This window comes from Lipophrys pholis (genome assembly GCF_963383615.2).
Source record: "Lipophrys pholis genome assembly, chromosome: 5".
In the NCBI taxonomy this organism is placed as follows: Eukaryota; Metazoa; Chordata; class Actinopteri; order Blenniiformes; family Blenniidae; genus Lipophrys; species Lipophrys pholis.
The window spans coordinates 31,070,484-31,092,718 of NC_137628.1; the positions used below are offsets into that span (position 1 = coordinate 31,070,484).

At 39.6% G+C, this 22,235-nt stretch overlaps 1 protein-coding gene across 2 annotated transcripts in view; it reads right to left on the reverse strand.

The window, feature by feature from the left end:
- The window catches only part of sgcz (sarcoglycan zeta), a gene marked incomplete at both ends in the record, with an annotated part of 356,107 nt that overhangs the window by 104,357 nt on the left and 229,515 nt on the right, over positions 1–22,235 (reverse strand). For both annotated transcript variants that reach the window (XM_080464784.1, XM_080464783.1), the window contains one exon: positions 2,395–2,496. In XM_080464784.1, coding sequence (XP_080320910.1) covers positions 2,395–2,496 — 102 coding nt within the window. The remainder of the gene's footprint in view (positions 1–2,394; positions 2,497–22,235) is intronic.

Below are 22,235 nucleotides of genomic sequence, written 5' to 3' on the forward strand. Positions count from 1 at the left end.
AATATGCAACAGAAAAAGGAAACAGAGCAGCAAAAAGGGTATTCAGACTGTCGTTCAGCTTTTTGACTGGAAAAAGCAAAAAATACTCAATGTTAATGTGATGAAGAAACAAAGTGTTAACTACATGCCACTCAGTAAGGCCTCCCAATGGTGCATGTCTGTGCATGGAAACATAAGTCTGATACACCAGTATTTATTTATTTTTTCTTCTTGATGCATTTTTAACACATGACTTGAAGATACATTGTTTTCCGAAATTATTTCTAAATTTCAGCCTCCAAGTTGCGGCAGCAGCAACTCAATCCCTTCCTTTTCATAAGAACAATACAATGAGACAAAATCAACTCGTGGTAACTGTGTCCACATAAGTGTGCTATTAAGTCCCACAGGAATCCCTGTAGAGGAAGGGTGCCTTCAAGATTTATGACTATCAATTCAACCCAACATGAAAAGCTAAAATTTTACCTAACAGTTATAGAATATGTAGCAGTAAATGAATGTAAAATGTATTCTATTACATATTTCATTATTATACATATATAAACCTTTACGTTCAATTGATGTAATTTCAATTGCTATGACAGATTTTCAAATGCATCACAAGTTTATTTGAAAAGTCTGAGTAGATGCTGAGTAACCTTTGGAAAATAGCAAGGACACAGCATACACTCACACATACAACCCGTCATGATTCATTAATTCACCTTATCAGCTTCTCATAAGGTTGTAAGAATAATTAAATGTTCAAAGAAGACCTACACATGCACAAGGGGAGAACAGGACATGCAAGCCTTAAAAAGAAAGACCCCCTCCTTGACGTGTGGGTACGCTGGCAAAGACTGAATCCATGCACGTTATAATTTTCATTAACATATATTTGCTTGGCTTGCTTTATAAAATGTATTTTCTCACCCTTTCATTTGATTTACAAGAACCACTATACAAGACAATATCCTTAGTGTGAAGAAAATGTGCCTATTGTGGCCAGGAAAACAAAAAAAAACAAGAAAAGCAAAACAACAGCTAAAGCTGTAAAAGCCTGATTTATGTGGCCCTTGAAACACACAGAGTAAACCGACTCCATACAAGTGGTTTTGAGAACTCTCGGGGTTATGCAATGCTTCTGGAGGAAATTCAGATGAAACCTTTGTGACCTGTCAGCCTTTTCCACTCCTCTTCACTTACCATTAAAGATGAAATATCAATTGTAAGCAACATTTGAAGTATTTCAAGAGAGTCTCAGCAGTTTTGTGTTTATCTGTCTCAATCATAAGAGCGTTTGTCAATACTCTTGTCCTCCTCCAGTGACACTCACCCTCTATTTACAACTGCAAATGTCTTCTTTCTCAATCACTCTACTATGCTTTATTGTTCCTGGTACACCATGTCTGACTTGTTCTTTGTAATACACAATATAAAATTATGAGGGAGCAGGGGGGTGGGGGGTGAGAGAGAGAGAGAGAGAGAGAGAGAGAGAGAGAGAGAGAGAGAGAGAGATTATGGTGGTGGAGCTCAGTGTGGCTTCATCAAGAACAAAAAATTAATTCTGGCACCATAATGCAGTTAGGAGCGTGACTTAGCGTTTATAAAACACACAACACCATATCTGCCAACACATGGAAAAGCATTATAGTACTCCATAACAAAATGATAAATCAGGAATATACAACGTGTGATCAGACCTACTGGAAACACAGATTGAGAACGCTCCTGTAAACAGATACGAGTGTGGCCAGCTATAGTACAAATAAAGCACTTTGTGTATTATTTGATCAATCAATGCGTATCGATCCAACTGTGAGGATTGTTTAAAAAAGTTGGACTCCTCTCAGCAGCTTATCTCTAATTTAACAGGAATCAAAAATAAACATTCCATGAAGTATCTTTTAATATATTTACTCCCCTTGTCAGTAGTCAAGTGCCTTTCTGTCCTGCTCTACCCTAACCCATCACACCATTAATCTCTTGCTGCGCAATTAAATTTCCCACACTCTCTGAAGAACCCCCGCTCACCTGACAGAATGTCTTTCTGGCAGCATGACACTACTAAAGTCACACACACTTTGGCCTATATAGAGTGATAAAGTGGTAATGTTGCCTCAGCTGACGATCAATGATTATTCTGGATGTGATGAATGGCGACGCGGTCGAGAGCTGGCTCATATGTGCTGCTATATATACATGACAAATAGACCCAGACTGCTGGAGAACAACATCTGACTTCTGGTCAGAATTGGGGGGGTGGAAGAAACATTCCAATACACACACACACACACACACACACACACACACACACACACACACACACACACACACACACACACACACACACACACACACACACACACACACACACACACACACACAGATAACAAGATGGACATGTGTTCTTACCCTACGTGACTGGATCTCTTTAACATATAAAGGCAGTAAAAATTCCGACACTCCCTCCAGTCTGACTCCTTCCTTGGTTACCCGGAGATTCCCCATACCATCCTGAAAACATGAGACAGAGAGAGATAGAAGCATTAAATCAAGTTATAAATATGCAGTTCTCTTATCAGTTGTATTTTTAAAAGAAATTGATTTCTGTAAAACACAGGCATGACAGGGCTCGAGTTATTCATACATCACAAGGAAAACATTTAATCAAAATGTAATTTCAAGGTATATAAAGTCAAAAACACTTCATTCTAATGCATATTTGAAGCAAAGATCCAATGAAAAGATACTGAGATGAGAGTAAAGTTCTGCTGGATGTGATGAATCCAAACAGGACAAACGCAAATCTGAGGAATATTGAACCTTTTTCATGACACAGACAACCCTGTTGGTAGCAAAACGTTGTCAAGGTGATAAAGAAATGTCATTGTCTTAGTGTAAATAAAAAAATGTTTTTAATAATAATAATGATAATAATAATAATCAAAATAATTCGAAGAAGAAGAAGAACTTTATTTCTTTAGCATTTTAAGAAGAGCTAATTCACAAAATGCGTTGCAGTAAAAACAAATATTAAAAAATTAAAATTACAGTAGAAAATTGTAAACGATAGAACACCAAAAGCATCGGCAGCTAAAAAAAACCCCAACATATATAAAATAAATGGGGCATAATTTTGATAAATATATTCATTCATTATGAATTGTAAATATATAATATCAAAAAAGAAACTACATTGCTTGATCTAGTGGACAAAGCTCAAGTGAAATTGAAAAATCGAATCAATAAAGCCTTGCCAACATCACCAGTACTTTAGGATTAAATCATAATTAACTCCATCACTACGACCACAGGGGTCAGCTTGGCTCTAACAACCAGAGATGAATAAAGTGGTGTGAGAATTGGCCAGTCCAGCACGGTAGTTTAATGTCAGAATACAGAATAGCAACGTGACGGCAAGTCGGAATGGCGAACATCACAAATAACCAACATGACCCAAGGATTTTAAGAAAACTGTCTGCAAGCAAAAGCTGAAACTAATTAACATTTTACTGCTGGAATGTTGACAGGAAATTGACGATACTTCACCGACTGAATTATTCAACTGAAGAAATTCTAAATGGCAAACAAATTCACATACCTTCTCTCTTTCAATCATTATACTGACAATTTTAGGGTTATGAGTTCAAGATGTATTCATCACCAGATGTACATCATGAAGGGTGTAAGATAGAAATACGATATACTCACATAGTGTTTTAAGCATGTCATTAATTATTTCTCACCAAGTAACCATATTGAAATTAGTACCTATATAAATATTGGACAGCTTGGTACATGGAACAATATATACGTATGAATCATAACTCTGTACAGAAACTCAGAAAAGCTAAATAACTGCTTTATCTTTGTGAAAAAACTTAAAAAGGTTATACTTGTAGATAATACTGAAGCTTACAATGAAGACAGAAAAACCACAGAAATACATTGTAGCTGGTCAGAAGGACAGAAAAACAACAATAGAGTGAAAAAGAAAACGCTGGTTAGCTTGGGAAGGACAAGACGTTTGGGAAGTCTCTGTGGGAATTCTCTTTTATAAATGTTTATTGAGGCTTACTTTATTCTCTTCAACAATACAAGTAACATTAACATTAAAATTGTAAATAGCTTCCTTTGCAAATGTGGACTCTCCTGCTATGACCAACAACTACCACGCTTGGAACCTGGCCATAACCTCTGACAAGCTTTAATGGAATGGCGTCACAAAAAAACCTCAATGTTTTATTTATCTAACCAACAGATACTCCGGCTTGTCATTTTATCTGAGCAAAATAGTGGCGATAAGTGGCTTTGCACCCAAAGCAAACACAAAAAAAACCAAAACATCACTCTGAAGCACCATAAAGTTTTGCACAGCAGGTTGTGTGCTTTACATCCAAACAGTTGTGATGCGCTGGCTGGCTCTGTCAGATAAAAACGGCTTTGTGCCGCTTCATGATCAGTTATGCAGCGTTTTACAGATTCCACATGAGTGAATGCCCGAAAGATTGTTGGATCAGACTTACTTGGTGAGATTAAATTCCTTTCAAACAGCCGTGCGGGGTGTTGGGATAGTAGGGGCTCTCACAGAGCAAAGAGGCAGCTACTGTACCATGTCAAATCGCTGCTTAGGAGGGTGACGGAGGCAAGGGGCGCGGGAGTGAAACCGCCGCTGCCATACAGAGTTTTCAAAGAGTTTGGTGAAGATTTTGTGAGCTGCCGGAGATGTTGTGGAAGCAAAATATATAAATAACAAAAGTCAAATTTTACAGACTGGTAATGTGAGTTTCACAGCTCAGAGGATACACTCTACAGGATACACAATAAGAACAATACCACATCATATCAGAAGGTGGATGATCTTCAGAAAATGTATGTTTCTTGGTGGAGTTTGCATGTTCTGCTTGTGCGTTGGCACTCCTGATGCACTCCCACAGTCCAATATCATGCTTGTTAGGTAGGTTTATCATTAATATTTAATTACCTCTGAATTTGTGTGGATTGTGTGTTTCTATGGCCTCGTTCACACTGCAGGGAAAAGCCACTCAATTCAGACTTTTTACTGACAGTGACTCAAATCCGACCTATTATGTTTCCTGTTAAAGCTCCAATTCCGACTTCCCACCAGACCCAGGCCTCGATCATAAGTGGTAACAATTCAGATATTTTTCTATATGCTGCTGCTTCCTCATTGACGTGTGACTGACGTCACGTGGAGGGCCGGAGGAAGCGACTCCACCAGAATAAAAGCTGTGCTCTTTTTTCCTGAGTCTCCTTCTTTCCTCCTCATGTTGTCCAGATTCTGTCGCTCGTATTTAACAACCACTAGAAAATGAATCTACACGCTGACCTGTGTTGCCAGATTTGGCAGTATCCCCCCATTGGGGAACCAAACGCTTTTAACTGTTAGCTTTGTTTATTTTGTACATCTGTGTGTTTATGGCGTGTTCTTTATTACACATATAATCGCTTTATGTTTTAAACATGATTCCTACAAAGGTTGAGATTTGCGCTGGTTTTTATTGAGGTGTGGGGGTTTTACTTGGTTTCAGCTGGAAACAGTGAGTCACATCTGGCAACCCTGGTGCTGACCAAAGGGGCGTCCAGATTTACTTCTATCAACAGCGTCTTCTGCGCTCGGGTCATGAGCACTAGGGTTGGGTCAGCAGGGCAACACAGACGGATGCCTCAAATACCCATACCTGTAACAAGTTCATATTTGCAAATAATGCAACAGATTGACATATGTCAGTGAGCTGATCTGTTTAAACCAACAGCAATTACCAGAGACTTTTATTCTGACAATCACCTAATGGGAACGCCATGGCAGGATGACATGATACACAAAACTCTCTTCACTCCTGGTTGCCAACATCCAAATATTAAACCAAAGTAAACTAGATCAACAAACTAACTATACAAACTAAGCAACAAGAACACAACACAGAACAATCATTACCAGAAATAACATCCTAATATAACCCCAAATATAGACAATTCAAACACCAGCAACCCAACTCCCATAATGCATTGCATCGATCAGCTCCGTGACGGTAAAGCGTTAATCTAACAGAATCAAGATGATAAAACAACATTAAAGAAACTTAAACAATGATTCAATATCAGTCTCCAAACTCTCCCAACAGGATCATTCTCATGACCTGGCAGAGCGTCTGTTCATGTTGGAAACACAGAAACTCTGACAGCAGAGCGTCTGTGGTGCTGAAATGTTCTGATCTTTCCGTTGCTGGAGGTCCGTAGCTCAGATGTTGGTCTCCCATCTTTTAAAAGCTGCTGTTTGTCCTCTAAAGAAAGTAATGAAAATGTCTTTATCGTCTCGAGAGCTGCCATTCTGCCTGTTAACCCTCCAACTAGCTCGAGAGCGTAGCAGCGCTGTATCAATTCACTAATGTACTGTGAATGTACCTTTAGCATTTAGCAAAGCACGGTTACATCCAAAGGCAGCGTAGCGATCTGATTTTCATATTGGAGGACTGACTGCGTCTGAGCAAACATCCAGACACTGGATATGACCGGAAGTGTTCCTTCGGGTGGGGGTGTGGCCTTCAGGGGAGGGTGTGGCCTTCAGGAGAGGGTGTGGCCTTCAGGGGAGGCTGTGGCCTTTGGAAGGGGGTGTGGCCTTCAGAAGGGGGTGTGGCCTTCAGGAGAGGGTGTAGCCTTCAGGGGAGGCTGTGGCCTTCGGATGGGGGTGTGGCCTTCAGGAGAGGGTGTGGCCTTCATGAGGGGTGTGTGGCTTTTACAGTAACACAGTGCAGGAGTGAGTGACTTGTGCAAAACAATTAATCAAAATGAATGTTTCATTCATTTCAATTCAGCCTTGGGTAGACACTGCCGACCCTGACTACCCTGACTGGTTCACACGACAGTCTGATAGAGGTTTAAAATGTAACATGAACGATCTGGCAAACACATTTGGAATTGAGCATCAAGACCTACAATGTGAACAGAGCCTCAGTGTAAAAAGAGTTGTCAGGGTTAGGCCCTGCTTTTCACAAACTGTCTGGATTTAGTTTCTCTATAACCAAAGAATCAGAATCATTATTGTCATTGTTTAAAAAAAAAAGTGCCATATGTGCATGTGCCACAATATAAATATATAAAGAGGTAGACCATTTAAAAGAGAACATCAAAATGCATTAAAAAAACACACTTATACAACATGCAACAGTCAATTGTTGAAAAGTTGTATTAGGTGGGTATAGAAAATGGATTAATACATGCATTTTTTAATAGCTGGCACAACGTGTAGCGGTGCTGCTCAGTAGCTTTAAGAGCACAAAGAAACATTAAACTGAGGAGCAAAGACCTACAAGTTTGATGCGTTAACTTTGTGGCATTTTCAGGCTCATGAAGTTTCTCAAAGGGTGAGTAGGAACTTCTTTTCAGCGGATAAATCGCACACAGGCCTTCGGTAATGAACCTATTCTCCCTTCAGTTGGAATATGTATTACTGAGTGACAACAAATTAGTCCTGCTCGTCTGGTTCTGTCTTTCTTTCCATGTTCACACATATTGATGGAACTGTCCATGAAGATAGGAATTCTGTTCGGAGTGCTGCAGCAAATTACCATTAATTGTTAGCTGCAACAATCCAGCAGAGCCTTTCAAATTGGAAATGTACTCAAGGAATGAGACACGAGACAGTGAGGCAGTAAAAAACAAAAAGAAAGATGAATGAGCATGTGAGGCGGTGTGGAGGCGGGATGGCTTTGGAAATGAAGAACAGCAATCGCATGGGAGAAATCTGGAGCAGGTAAGAGTAAAAACAGGAATAGTTTAGCTCCTTAAATGTGATGTGATGATGATACCATCAGCAAAGTGCCTGAAGGTAATCATTGTTTCTGAGACTCCAGCCAGAGTTGGAAAAACAATCTACAGAGACAGAGGACATAATCAGAGCCTATCCAAGTTCATGCACCAAGATTTTTTATTTTCAGTATTCTTCCAGATATAGAATTATTACTTACGCAACACTCTACCCATAACTATCAATCCATCCATTTATTAAAACACAGTATCCTTAATAGGGCTGCTGGGCACAAGTGCCAATCAGCTGACTACAGAAGAATCCAGCATCCAACCCGGACGTGTCTTGTCCCCAGTCTATCACAGAGCAACAAGAGACAGACTAGATAATGAGCCCCTCCATATAACCTTTACGTGACCCTCAAGCCACATCTACACGACTACGTTTTTAAGTGAAAAACCTCATTGCATTTTGGGTGTGTATTTACTCAACAATAGTGATTTTAAGAAAATGGCTTCCAAAGTGGTACTTTTTGAAAATGACTCGGCTCCGTTTCCATTTAAACTGTAAGCATTTCTGAAACACTTTTACGGTTGGTCATAGTCAAAGTGGATAGGTCTGGCAAGGCACGAGAAGCATTCATTGTAATGAATGCAGTGTGTTTTGTTCACTTTTTGAATTTATCAACACTTGTCCAATAAAGTGTACTTTTACTGCGTCATCATCATCTGGATCACAGGTGGAGACACATTTTATTTCCAACAAAGAATTGATACTGAGGGCCAAAGCCACGAAGAAAGTCCGTTTAAAGGGGCTTCAGTGTTTACAAGCGGACTCTTCGGTGCATGCACACACAGATGGTTGTATTACATTAAAAACAGCGCCCACTAATGGCCCTACAGGAAAACTACATGTTGTTCAGGGTTTTCACCATTTCTGTGTAAATGGACAAACGTTGCCAAACTTGTAAAACTTGACTTGAAATGTTGTCGCGTAAACGGGGAATCGGTTTGACCAATAAGTTGAGTGGTTTTCCCTTTTGGGACTGAATTATGTGGAGAACACAGTGGTGACACTCCAACATGTGAGTGCGCCAACAGCATCAAGTCCAATACAAATGCACCTTGTGTTTCCATATATTTCAGGGAGATTGCAATGATTTACAAGAAAAGTAAGTTTTGTTCTCATGGTAACAAAAGTGCCCACAGGCCATTGTGCAATCAAGCTGATGTCACTATTTATAATGAACAACAAAGCGAAACTCACCCAGAAGAAAACTTGGTGAACAAAGACGGATACTTCAGCAGAACATGCACACACAGTACATACGTACACACACGCAGTTATCTCAGTTTGAACACATAGACACTCACATATAGCCTGCTAGGCCTCTCTAATCCTCTCTCACCTACTCTGTCTCTCAATCCTGAAGCCATGAGGATGACGATGTTTAAATGAATCAGGTGGTTTTATTCCACCTCAGTGCTCCGACGTCCAAGTCTCCTTCTGATTGAACATGACGGCTCGCCTTCTTTCAATGCACACCGCACCGTGCCCAGCTTTTTGTCTCGTTTTCAATCCACTTTGCATTATTGGCATGAATGGTACATTAACAATACTGCCAAAACCCAGAGAACAATGGGGACCCATCGACAACACAGTAGAAAATAATTCTCCCCATGCATTCATTTATCTGTCATTGTTTAGCTTCCTCTTCTATTTGATGTGAGTCTTTTCTTTTCACTCCAAGTCTTTCTGCACTTCTCATTGTGGAAAATGGATTGGGGGAAAAAGATCTGCTGCCATAAGTGGTAAAGGAATTTAAAAAAATATATATATATTTTTTTATTATTTGTGGTCAAATGTTAGAGACTAACCTCAGGCTTGTCCAACAACGTGGAGAGAGCGCGAACAAAAAAATAAATACAGCATGAATAGCATGAATGCTGAAGCCATTTCTTTCTTAGACACAAAGAAAACAAAGTCAAAATTGCCAAAAGAAATTAAATCTGAAGTGCCGTTAAATATTTATATAAATTCAATTAACATTAACCTCAGGTTAACTTTGGATCTCCAAATAAAAATTCTATTGGTTTTATTTGTAAAACAGTTATTGATATATATATATACTGTATATATATATATTTTTTTTTATCTGGGCTTCATGAAATCTTACAATATTGATTTCCTACACTTAAATTACAGGCTCTCTCTCAAGCTGAACACAAGCTTCCGACCATTCATCTGTCAGCAGTTTCTTTGTTTTAGTAATCGTACTTGAGATGTAAGGAAATAAAATGTAAATAAGTAAGAAAGTAAGGAAAAAGGCTGGAAGAGAATATTGATCTCAAATAATCAGCTGATTGTGATTCAATGGGGAATAACAAAACAAGACAAGTGGTAAAATCCATACACATAGAAAGTTCACAAACGTTTCCTGTTGCCTGTTTGTTATATTACTACTGATACTACTACTGTGCTACCTCTGCTTGATTTGACGAATCTCTTAGTATTTTTGTATTTCAGACGGTTTTCACTCAGCTTCTTCAGCTGTATGTGACGAGTCATTGTTCTCCATGTTATTCTTCTCAGTAAACTCTCTCTTCAACCAAACTTGAATTTGCACCACTATTTTGAACCGAACACACGATGAGAACTATAGTTATCAGTAGTCATCTTCTGTCTTCAGTAATAGTTTTCTCTCTTTATCCCAGCTGATCCTGGGTAGAAGACAGGTACACCCAGGAGGGTCGTCCATCACAAGACAGATACAGAAAAAGAAACACCCGGTCAACAATGCCAGCAGTGTACACACACACACACACACACACACACACACACACACACACACACACACACACACACACACACACACACACACACACACACACACACACACACACACACATCATTTACAGTCTCCTATGTCTTATTGCTCTTTAACAATGTGTGTTCACGGTGTTTTCTCAGAAAGCAACTCTTTACTGAACGTCTGCTACACCTCAAGCCTCCTGAAACACTATTCATATTCCCATCGTGATGCAGTCAAGGTTTCTGAGTGTGGTCATGTTTGCAGGCGGAGCTTCTCCGTCCTCCTTCCTGGAACTTGCCAACATGTATTATTGATCGATCAAGACCGAAAATATCTACATCATACACATCGACTGCTTGATGATGTGGAATCAATGGGTTTTTCTCCATTAAACTTCCTTGAGATGACTATGTTGTCACTATAGAAATCAAATTGAGTTGAATTGAATTAATGGGTCACATATGGCAAATACAATGAACCGTATGGAGAAAGATTTACAACGACTTATAGATACAGGTGACCAGGAAAATCTTAACCTTGCTTGGTTGGGCTACCTCATGTACATATGTATGCAGTTTAGGAATGAAGTGATGGACATGAATGCATGATTTTCAACACACACACACACACACATATATATATATATCATTTGCTTTATTTTTACATCAAAAGAATGTTCAAATGTTTTTATATTGAAAAGAAAAAAAGGTCCAACAACAGAACAGACCCTGCAGATCTGATGCTACCCACAAACAAGTCTTTTGATATTTAGACTTTTGATGAGCTCAGTTTACTGACCAAATGATTCATATCTAACAAACATGCTCTGGTCATTATTAAATACCAAACAATGCTTTGTTTCGGTGCATTGTGTGGGTTAATGATGTGCTGTGCATTCAGTGATATACTTTAACTTCAATACAATGTTATGACACCATCACTGCAAGTGTCACATATAAAAAGTACATGGAAAACTCGACCAATAAACTATATATATATATATATATATATATAAAAACACATTTAGTTCACATTCAACTCCGACTAGAGGAGGTCCTTTTAAAATCAATAAATGCCTAGATGAACACGACAAAAACTAGCACCACATATTGAATGAGACATAAGAAAGTAGGGACGTCTCGATCACACTTTTTGGCCCCCGATACTGATCCGATTTTTCAGAATTGAGTATCGGCCGATACCGATACTTTCCCGATCCGATATTTCTGCTATTGCAAATATACTCAATAGTCTATTTTTGGAGCGACTAAGATGTCTGAAGCTAAAAGCACTATTGGCAGAAGCTTTGTTTAGCTAGAAATTATTGTAAAACTCACTTATTGAATCAAAATACTTCTCAGGATGACTTAAACATAAAAGCTCTGAGGCTCCAATGTAACTTCTTTGTGTATTAAATTTCAGTTTACCTTTAAGCAGTATGAGAGGTTTGACTTGAATGTCACAAAACATTTACATTTCAATGTGAATTATAAACACTTCATTCCACTTCAAAGTGGTAAAACCTGTTTGACTAAAGTACTCTGAACATAGTACTCTCAAAAACTTATTCAGAATATCCCAGTCTCCCTTCTAACTAGCGTAACCTTCTGGGTTAATTTTTTGGCCATATCTCTCCCCTGTGGGGACTGATCCTTTATTTTAAAATCCTTTATTTAAAGCCGCACCGACTTTGCTGCTTCGGTGCAGCTTTTTCTTTAGTTGTTGTTGTAAACTGAGGAACATTCACACAACGAAAAAACAATCTTTGTCCTCCCTGGCCTTCTCCCAACAAACCGTCCACACCTCACTATGAACACGGCTCAACACGAGGCTTCAGGGCATGTAGTACACATGCCAGGCCTTTAGGGGCGCTGTGACTCACCAAACACAACAAAAAAGCAGAAGACGACAGACCACATAGATATTTACAAGTAGACTTCTGCACATAAACACATAAACCACTATATATAACTCTAGTTTTATAGGTCTATGGCCCCGCTCCGCCTGCTTCTAGCTTCTGCAGCTCGACCGGAGCTTCTAGTCCCTGATTGTTCTGGTTATTAGGGGACGTTGTGGACGGCGTTTCTTTTTTTTTTTTGGTCGGCGGGGTGATCGGCTGGATTTGCTGATTCCCGATCACTCACAAATCACCAATATCGGCCCCGAGCCGATATCTACCGATCTGATCGGGACATCCCGATAAGAAACATATGTGTACACACGCATATTCCTGATGCTGCATTAGCTGTGGTTTGGAAAAATAAAGTGTCTTTCTGTGAAACAGGGACACTCGTCAATATAAGGTTGTCTGCTAGTAAACGCATTGATTTGTGCAAGAGAAAAGACTAAGCAATGGTCCAGAAGAATCCATTCACTAAAGCATGACAAGCACGTCACACAGCTGAGGAAAAACTCCAGTAAATTAAAATATGTTAGTTATGCTCAAAGCACAAAACCATTTTTGTTTTTAAAAACAAAAACAGAGATAACGGAAAGATTGAAAAAAAAAATAAAAAACTTTTGTGATCAAGAAATGAGAAGCCTTCGTGTAATGTTCACTTTAGATTAACGAGGCTAAATCACATTCAGACAGTATTTAGAGTAGAGACACCTTGGAGCAGCTATAAAAAGGTGTGTGTGTGTGTGTGTGTGTGTGTGTGTGTGTGTGTGTGTGTGTGTGTGTGTGTGTGTGTGTGTGTGTGTGTGTGTGTGTGTGTGTGTGTGTGTGTGTGTGTGTGTGTGTGTGTGTGTGTGTCAACACCCACACAACAAGGTCAACACAGTTTGTATGTTGGTGGATGTCCTTTCCGATGGAGCAGCTGCATAAAGATAATGATGGATCCCCTCATCATGGAGAGGTTAACTGGCAAACTGTCCCATTAGATAGAGGAATCCCGTATGGAAGGTTAGAACCACACAGCACCATATGCAAAGTACAGGCGTGTTTATCAAAATGACTTTTAGGTGTTCACACACACACACACACACACACACACACACACACACATACACACACACACACTAGAGCCATGTGCTCCTGTGGTGATGGATCGGCTTGGGAAGTATTTTGCAGGGACTTCTAATATTCAGTACTGTTGTAATTTTTCACACAACCTTTTATGTCAGAGCGAATAGACTCATGGAGAGAGAGAGAGAGAGAGAGAGAGAGACAGAGAGAGAGAGAGAGAGAGAGAGACCGACCAGTGTCACCTTCTGAAAAAAACACACAGCTAGAAAATGGCTGAGGGGAAGCACACATTAGGAATCCTAAAAGTGTGTCGGTCATCCTTTGACCTTTTGACAAGAAAAGGCCTTTGTCTGGTAAGAAAAACCAAACATTTACTATTTTGTACTATGTTCAGAGATTGTAGTCAATGGCATGCTGGTGATGTCACGGTTGTGAAAAAAAGGCAATCATTTCAGAAAGGCACTGAGTGCACTTGTTTTTTTCTTTTCTTTATGCACCAATGATGATTATGCACAAAGTGAAAGTTCTGAAAACTTTATCTGGAAATCCTCCAAAATCTCCATTGGAGACCTCATTGAAATTATTCGGAGCATCCAGTGTTTCATATAAGGTAGTTAGCTGAAAAAGTCCAGCTTCTTTGTTTTTATCTTCCTCTGCTCTTACTTTCATACTTCACTTCTTATCTTTCATCCTTTTCACAAATTGAGCAGCTCCCTTGCTCTTCTCTGGTCCCCCGGCATGGCACGAACACTGTCACACTGAGATTGAAGCAGCAACTCCAACTTGGTTAAAACATGTTTAAAATAAAAGCAGTGTGACATGGTGGGCTCTCAAAGTCACTTCCTCAACCAAAGGTTCAGAGAGGAGTTGAAGGAAATGTTTCTGAGCTGAAATTAGAAATTGACTAAAGTTGTAATACGACAAATAATTAGTGCTTAGTGGGTGTGTGGAACTCCAGATACTGTGTATATTGAAGATAACAGACTTACAAGTCCCTCCTATCTCCATATAGTCCCTCCTATCTCCTACGAGTCCCTCCTATCTCCTACTAGTCCCCCCTATCTCCTACTAGTCCCTCCTATCTCCTAATAGTCCCTCCTATAGCCTAAGAGTCCCGCCTATCTCCTACGAGTCCCTCCTATCTCCTAATAGTCCCTCCTATCTCCTACGAGTCCCTCCTATCTCCTAATAGTCCCTCCTATAGCCTAATAGTCCCTCCTATCTCCTAATAGTCCCTCCTATAGCCTAATAGTCCCTCCTATCTCCTAATAGTCCCTCCTATCTCCTACGAGTCCCTCCTATCTCCTACTAGTCCCTCCTATCTCCTAATAGTCCCTCCTATCTCCTACTAGTCCCTCCTATCTCCTAATAGTCCCTCCTATCTCCTACGAGTCCCTCCTATCTCCTACTAGTCCCTCCTATCTCCTAATAGTCCTTCCTATCTCCTACTAGTCCCTCCTATCTCCTAATAGTCCCTCCTATCTCCGGACGTCTGTATGGACGGGTGCCTCTAAAACTACCAAGTTCCAAAAAGATGAGCAGCACATGTAGCTCTCTGGAGTCTGTCATGGTTGTTATTGTTGGCTGCATTTCACACAAGTTGAATTTCTCCCTGTTCACACAGAAACGGAGTAAGAGCGTTTTCAAAATAGTTGTATTTTCAGTGGATCTGAGTACTGATCTAGTGTAAACAGGCATCCAAAATGCAATGGCTGGCTTTCATAGTCATTCTTTATCTAGCTTTAAGATCTTGGTCCGTTGCACGGTTGGCCAAATCTTTTTCCTGCTTTTTGTTACTTTTGGTTGGGATCTAATTGCACTTTAGTTTCAGTCCACTGATTGCTTTAAATGTCTTAAATAAACCCCACTTGATAAAGCAACTGCTTTATTGCATGTATTGCATGCATTTCCTCCTGTTTGCTTACCACTACCTGATTCTACCAATATTGATCCTTCTAAGTTGGCCAGCTCGCCAAATCCAAGAGCTAATAACTAGATATTTTACATAATGTCACCTCATTAAAGATATCTTTTTTGCCCTCCCTATTTCCGTCTGTTTTAAAAATGAGGCATTGTTGATCTGCTCCCATATGCTGTGTTAATTTGCTGTTTCTGCCGTTTGCTGTTAACGCTACCGCAGCACTTCCTCCATCTGCTTCACATTAAACCACTGAGTAGTTCAGGGACTAGGTTTGTTCAATACCGTATGAGAGCCTTTTTGTTAAAGCATCAACAGACCATTTTCAGCTCTTAACACAACTTTACACCGAGATAAAACAATGTTTAGAATTAATTAAAAAGCGAAGACCATTGCTTTTTTTTTTTAAACAAACAGAAGCTATGAGTTAAATTATAAATGATGTCTTCTTTTTCTATGTCTCTCAATAGAAAGACATTAACATTTACTTAGAAACATATTTTCTAACAGGGCACTGGATTTATGTGGTGAAAAAGCTCAAGAGCTCTTAATGACTGGATCACATCATTCAGTGAATAGAGATGACAGCAACAACATCAGCATATGTGACAGGAATGGTCCAAACTTTTAGTCTCTCTGTGTTTACTACAAGATGATATGATTTATACGTAATTCACTGTTTGACATAACTTGTATGTGTTTAACACAAATGGGACAAAATTACATGATAATTGTGTTACTCATTATAAATATTATAAATGAAACGCACTGAAACTTTAATATTAAGCACGCTGATGTTTCACACAACCTCTGAAATTGAAAATTTTGCCAAAACACAAAAGCATTAATGCTCAGCTTGAACAGCTATTGCACTAACTTCCTGTGATGACTTTGCAATGGAGGAGCAACAATCACAGCTGGGGGGACAGTATCTTTAGGCACTAACTGACTAAGAAGACTGACAATATGTATAAAGTCCAAAATACTGATGATAACTATATGAATTTCTAATATACACTTTTGAATTAAAAAATGTAAAACAACAGTTGTGGGACCTGTAAGTGTATATATGTATATATGAACCAGACAAAGTGCAGTAAATAATAAAAAAATATAAAAAATAGGTGAAGTTTTTGAAGAGCGGCTCTATGAGAAACTAGTGACAGTATTAGTATTTGACAGTATTCTCCCACTGACATGCCTTTTGGTGTTTAACAGACTCAAACCACCGCCGCCTGCAACACTGCCAGCTCTTCAACGTCGATGTTAGTGCAACCTCTTCTGCAATTCCCATGTTAGTAATCGTTGATTTTCTTCCTCTTCTCTCTATAAAATGAACTCTACTTTTCTTCTTGGTCTCTGGCCAGTATGTTAATTCTGAGCGGCACCCTTTAGTGGATTGATTGCCAAATGCTAATTCACACTAATGGACTCATGGAAGTATAGAGGCAGTTCCAACCGTCTGAAGCAAACTCACCTGTTTTGTGTATACATAGAGCATAAATAAACCTTTAGGGTCATGAAAAGTTGGAGCCAATTACAGCTGACACAGGGCGACAGACGAGGTACACAGAATTTCTCAAGTTCATTATAGGACCAACTTGAAAAGACGAACAATACAATCGGACCTATAGGCAATTCAGAGCCACCATTTAATTTCATGTGCAAGAATTTTGAGCGTGGGAGGAAAACAAGGTTCTCTGAACAAACCTATACACGCTCAGATTGAGCATGCAAACCAGAAAATGGAATGCAGGTACTCTGGATGTGAGGCAGGAATGTTAGCCACTACACCACCGTGCACATCCAGGGAAGACTCTTTCTTTTTTCTTTTTTTTTTTAATTCCTTCAGATGTAAGATTTAACTTTTTGTGCTGATGTAGTTATGAAGTAGAGCTATACTCTATGATGTGTCAGCAATTCAAAGAGGACAGATATTGACCTTTCCAAAGTACTGGGCTGTGTGGACCACAGCTGCACAGCACACTTCCCTTAATGGCTGCAAATGGGGAGGGTTGGATTCGCTCGTCTCTTATATATGAGCCAACACCTGCGTCTCGACTCACCTCTGACTGACAAATGACAGGAAAGGGTTTTCCTGCTGCTTCACCAGCTTCCATGCAAACCACTCAACCACACAAATTGCACACAAAATCACAAAGGAGAAGGTTGACAAGTGCAGTTAACGTCACCTCACTTCCACAAACAGCTGTGTCCCACTTCACCTCTGCAGCCGGAGAGACAGTCGGAGTGACGGATGACAGCAAAGGTCTAATGCCTCCTCACACTCGTGTTTGTCTGCTTGCTTCAAAAGAGTCACCCCGTGTCCCCTCGCTGTTAAAAAGTATAATAAATCTAAGACGTTAGGCCAATGGGGAGAGTCGCAAAGTAATCCTACAAAGCTCTGCGGTGAGATGAAGGCTTTCCTCACTCACTTCAACTAATAATTCAGAAAGTTTTCATTGACTTTGAAGATGTTAAGTGAAATACTCAAACAGCAACAATCACTTTTACTTTATCGAAAGGGCAAACAGAGAATTGTGAAGTTAAGAGAGGCCAACAGCTACTTAGATTCTTCTAAAAATATTTTCTGAACTACATAGAACTCTCCATTCAGTGCTGCAACAGGTTTCTGTATTATTGGTAAAGTCCAATTCAAACTGCATCTCCCTGGTCCTTGTAAAGTACAATAAAACAATACAGTTTCAAGAGTGCTATATGGAAGCTTCTTTGAATAGACGTGAAATATGTTCTCTGGGTGAATGAAAGGGTGGCGTGACCAGTCGGTGGAAAATGTGAGTGACAGGTTTTTTTTGTCCGTTCGATTCAATACTTCCTCTTCAGACCCTCTGAGTTGAAAATCATGTTCTGAGACGCAGTTGGAAATAAGCTGAAACACTGAGTTCAGAAGAAGAAACAAAGCAGTCTTCTATGTATTGGATTGCAGTGCTACATGACCTTCAGTACTTCAACATCAGTGATAGGTGTTTTAGAGATTCAAACTCTCCTCTGGTTTAATTGGTGTAAAATCAGTGGGGAGTTGTAAATATTTGCAATATTTTACAGTATTATTGTGAAAAAGACAATAATATTGGTGTTTTTCTTCTATATTTCAACAGGCCCTGTCGTGTCACGAGAAGAGTCAAGGGAAGAAAAACTAAACAAAAAAAATAATCATATTGTCAGCAAAGACAACTTTAATTACTGTGAATTGTAGTGGGGCAGAAGTATTTCTATGGCAACGATTTGCAGCTTATGCTTCCAATTTAATGACATTAACTAAACACATCAATTGATATGTTACCAATCATGTTGAGTTTTCACACTGAAGTACATTTAGTAATGCAGTATTTACAAAGTAATCATAATTGCACTTGTTCAAACATGATTAAATTCACCTTTTCATCACCTGATCAAACCAAACTTTTATTTATTTTTAGGAAATGTACGTGTTTCTCTCCTGTAATCTGAACTCTCGTTGTATCGTTCAGCTTTCCACAGCTATGGATCAAAGTCTGCAGCTTGTGGATTAGCTTTCTGTTTGATATTCAACTTGTTTGTTTCTCGCTGTCCTTGTCATTTCTTTTTCTCCAAACCCGTTTCAGCCTTCCTACTATTGCCTATGCTTGCTGATGTGAAGTTATTGGATTTTTATTTCTATATTTCATTTGAATGTGAGGTACTGTGAAATGGCAATGTTGTAGGTGGTGTTATATAACGAAACTGAATGTTTGACTGTATGAATGAATTGAATTGGAAATTAGCTTGCGTCTGGCCCAGAGCGACCAGTTGCCTGTGTTGGTTTTGGATGTTTTCCTACAAGTATTAGCTACTGATTGACCCGTGTATTGCTTACTTTAGTTCAAAGTGAACAGGAACCACACAGGGGTAGCTGCCAAAACCACTGACAGCCCCCAAAAAATGATGAGCAAAGTCTAAGCAGTGGAAGCACATACGGTCTGAATCCACAATGACTCAAGTTTCAAGGGTATACGCTGTGAGAACAGCACACGGATCCCAACAGCTATCCAGCTTACACAATCACGTTGTGCGTTTACTAAACGGTCTGAACAGGGACTATTTAAAAAGGGTGACAAGTGAGAGTGCTAATATTGACTTGCTGATATTGGGAGCGGCTGCAATCATTTATTTGCCCTCCGAACATGGAGATCTCATTTAATCCATAATGTATTGGTGTTACTCAAAATTGTGTGCAGTGAGCGTTCCAAGGGTTTCTGCAGTCTTCGCTGATTTAGGATCGAAGGATATGAAACATTTCCAAGACGTTATGAAACAGATTTCACTAAACTAGACTAAACTAGATGTCATTTCAGTCACAGACGGACCTTTACTGTAACACCTGATAATGAACAACAATGCATTTTCGGACAAACTATAAAAAATGCATGCATATAGTATAGCTGTCTATTAATGCTGCTTGTCATGCTTCTGTAAAGTCTGATCAATATTCAATATTGTCAGGGATCTAAAATGCTACTGCAGCATGTTACTGCTATTGCTTTCAATTGATTTTTAACTGACACATAAAGGCTTTTCAAAGCTTGCTGAATGAGGGTCTTTCTGGTGGGTCTCTCTCTTTCTTTCTTTCTTTCTCTCGCTCTCTCATTTTGTTGAACCATGAAAATGGACACTGATCTCTTCCCAGTCTTACATATCTTGCGGCGTGCCTGAGCTGAAGTCAGGAGCGCTGACTTCAGTGTGGAGCAGTGAGGGAGCCAGGCAGAGGCGGTGTCTACTTTTGAATCTCCTGGCATGACCTCAATCCCTCTCCTCAAACACCTGGAGAGACTAATAATATTTTCAGAAGAGCTTGGCCGAGAGAAGATGCCTGAGGGCCAGAGTACTGTAGGGAATGCAAGTCAAAATCCCGAAATGAAAAACATGACCACAGACTGGCTGAACTTGTGCTTCGAGCATGTCAACTTACCGCAGAAAAGCCTGTCTTCAGCCAAGAAGAACCTTATGTAAGTCTGGGGATGATATATATTTCTCACATGGACAAGCCAGTATTACTACTGTAGATCAAACTCTGGTGTCTTGTGTACGCTATACTAGTGCCCCGAGGTACTCATATCAAGTGTACAAGTAAACTAATTATTCAAAAAGAAATAAAATCCATAAACCAGAGTAGGTATTCAGTTGTTTACTATATGAAGTCGGCTATATGAGCAGTTATATTATTAGCCACTATAAAACATTTAAGAAAATACTGTAGATGTTCAGAGTAATTTTATTTCTTTAAGAATAATTTTGTGCTACTGACCTTGTTTTGTAAAGCACTTAATTCCACTTTTAATCCAGGCCTGTCGTAACTCTTAACATCCTGTCAGACATTTATATCCCATCTTTTCCAGCCTGAGCTTAGTCAGATTGAGCTAATCCCTCAAACTCGGACTTCCCCACAACATTGGAAATGCGTCTGAATAACTCATTAAATAACCTTGAGGTAACGGTAACACTGATCATCAGGTTACAATTGATTTGGAATCCACAACATGTTTCCAGCACAAGGTGCATGTCGTGTAGTGTTGTGTGACATGCAGTAAATCAGGAGAACTGGAACTGCGACCACTCATTGCCTTGAGCTGCAAAGACATCCCCTGCTCAAAAATCAGCCCTGTCACAAGCAGTCAAGTCTCGCACCCACTCACTACAGCAGAGGCTGAGTATGGGAAAAAAAAAAAAAAGAAACGTTGAAATTTGCCTTTGTCGCTTCGAGTGATGCTTTATAGTCTTCCGCATTGCAAGAACACAACCCCCAGTGAGCAGATTTAAATGTACCAGGAAGGTTTGTCATGCATTTAAAATCCTAACAAAACTTTACACATTGCTACAGCATAAAAGGTTTGTATTGCGATAATAACACCTTGAATGTATTATTTCTAACCGGCATGCCACGGTACCAGATTGTATGTGCTCAGAACCGCTGCATCTATATGCATTGCTCATGCATAGAGGGGAAAAAATAAAGCAGGTGACCGAACACCCACCCTAACCCTGCTACCACATATGTGACTGGTTTAATGGGTTGTGGGTGACGGATCATCACTGCCGGATCCAGTGGCAACCAGCTCCCCTATCTGCCAATCACTGTCCTCTGAGGAGCATCCACACAGAGAGTATCTCCTCCACCACTGTTGGGATTGTTTCAGAGTGACAAGCAAAGCCGAAAAATGTTACTGCTTTCATCCACAGAGTCTATATTGATCCATCGTTGGCAAACAGACAGAAATAAAGGGACAAAGTTAAGTGTTTTACAGCCTGTGACGCTTCAGATTTTTTTGAGTGACACGCTGAGTAACAAGTGACAAAACATGTCTGCCATCATCCATCATTCATCAGGTTCTGTCCTTTGTTTCTTTCCTGCCCACTGCTTGCAAGTCTCTTTTTTTTTTTACAACCTGCTGCCTGGATTTCTTTTTTTTTCTTTTGTATGTCAGAAGTGTTAGATGCATTGTCCCTGATTAGAGCGATGGAAACTGACATCAGTCTGACATAGATTTGTGAACAGATGCTAAATGTTTATGGGACATAATACAAAAGCGTGCAGTGTGTGCTACATGTGTGTACTACATTAAAAAAATAAAATAAAATTAATAATATGTGACAGTGGGGTTTTTTGAGTGACAAGTGACTGTTGATGTTGCTTATGTCCTGTGCCAACAACTTGGTCACTTGGCTGCTTGGAAGTGATCTGACCTGAATAGCAAATAGACTGGAAAATATGACTGGCCACGTTGCTGACAGACAAGTTGTAGTGGACGTT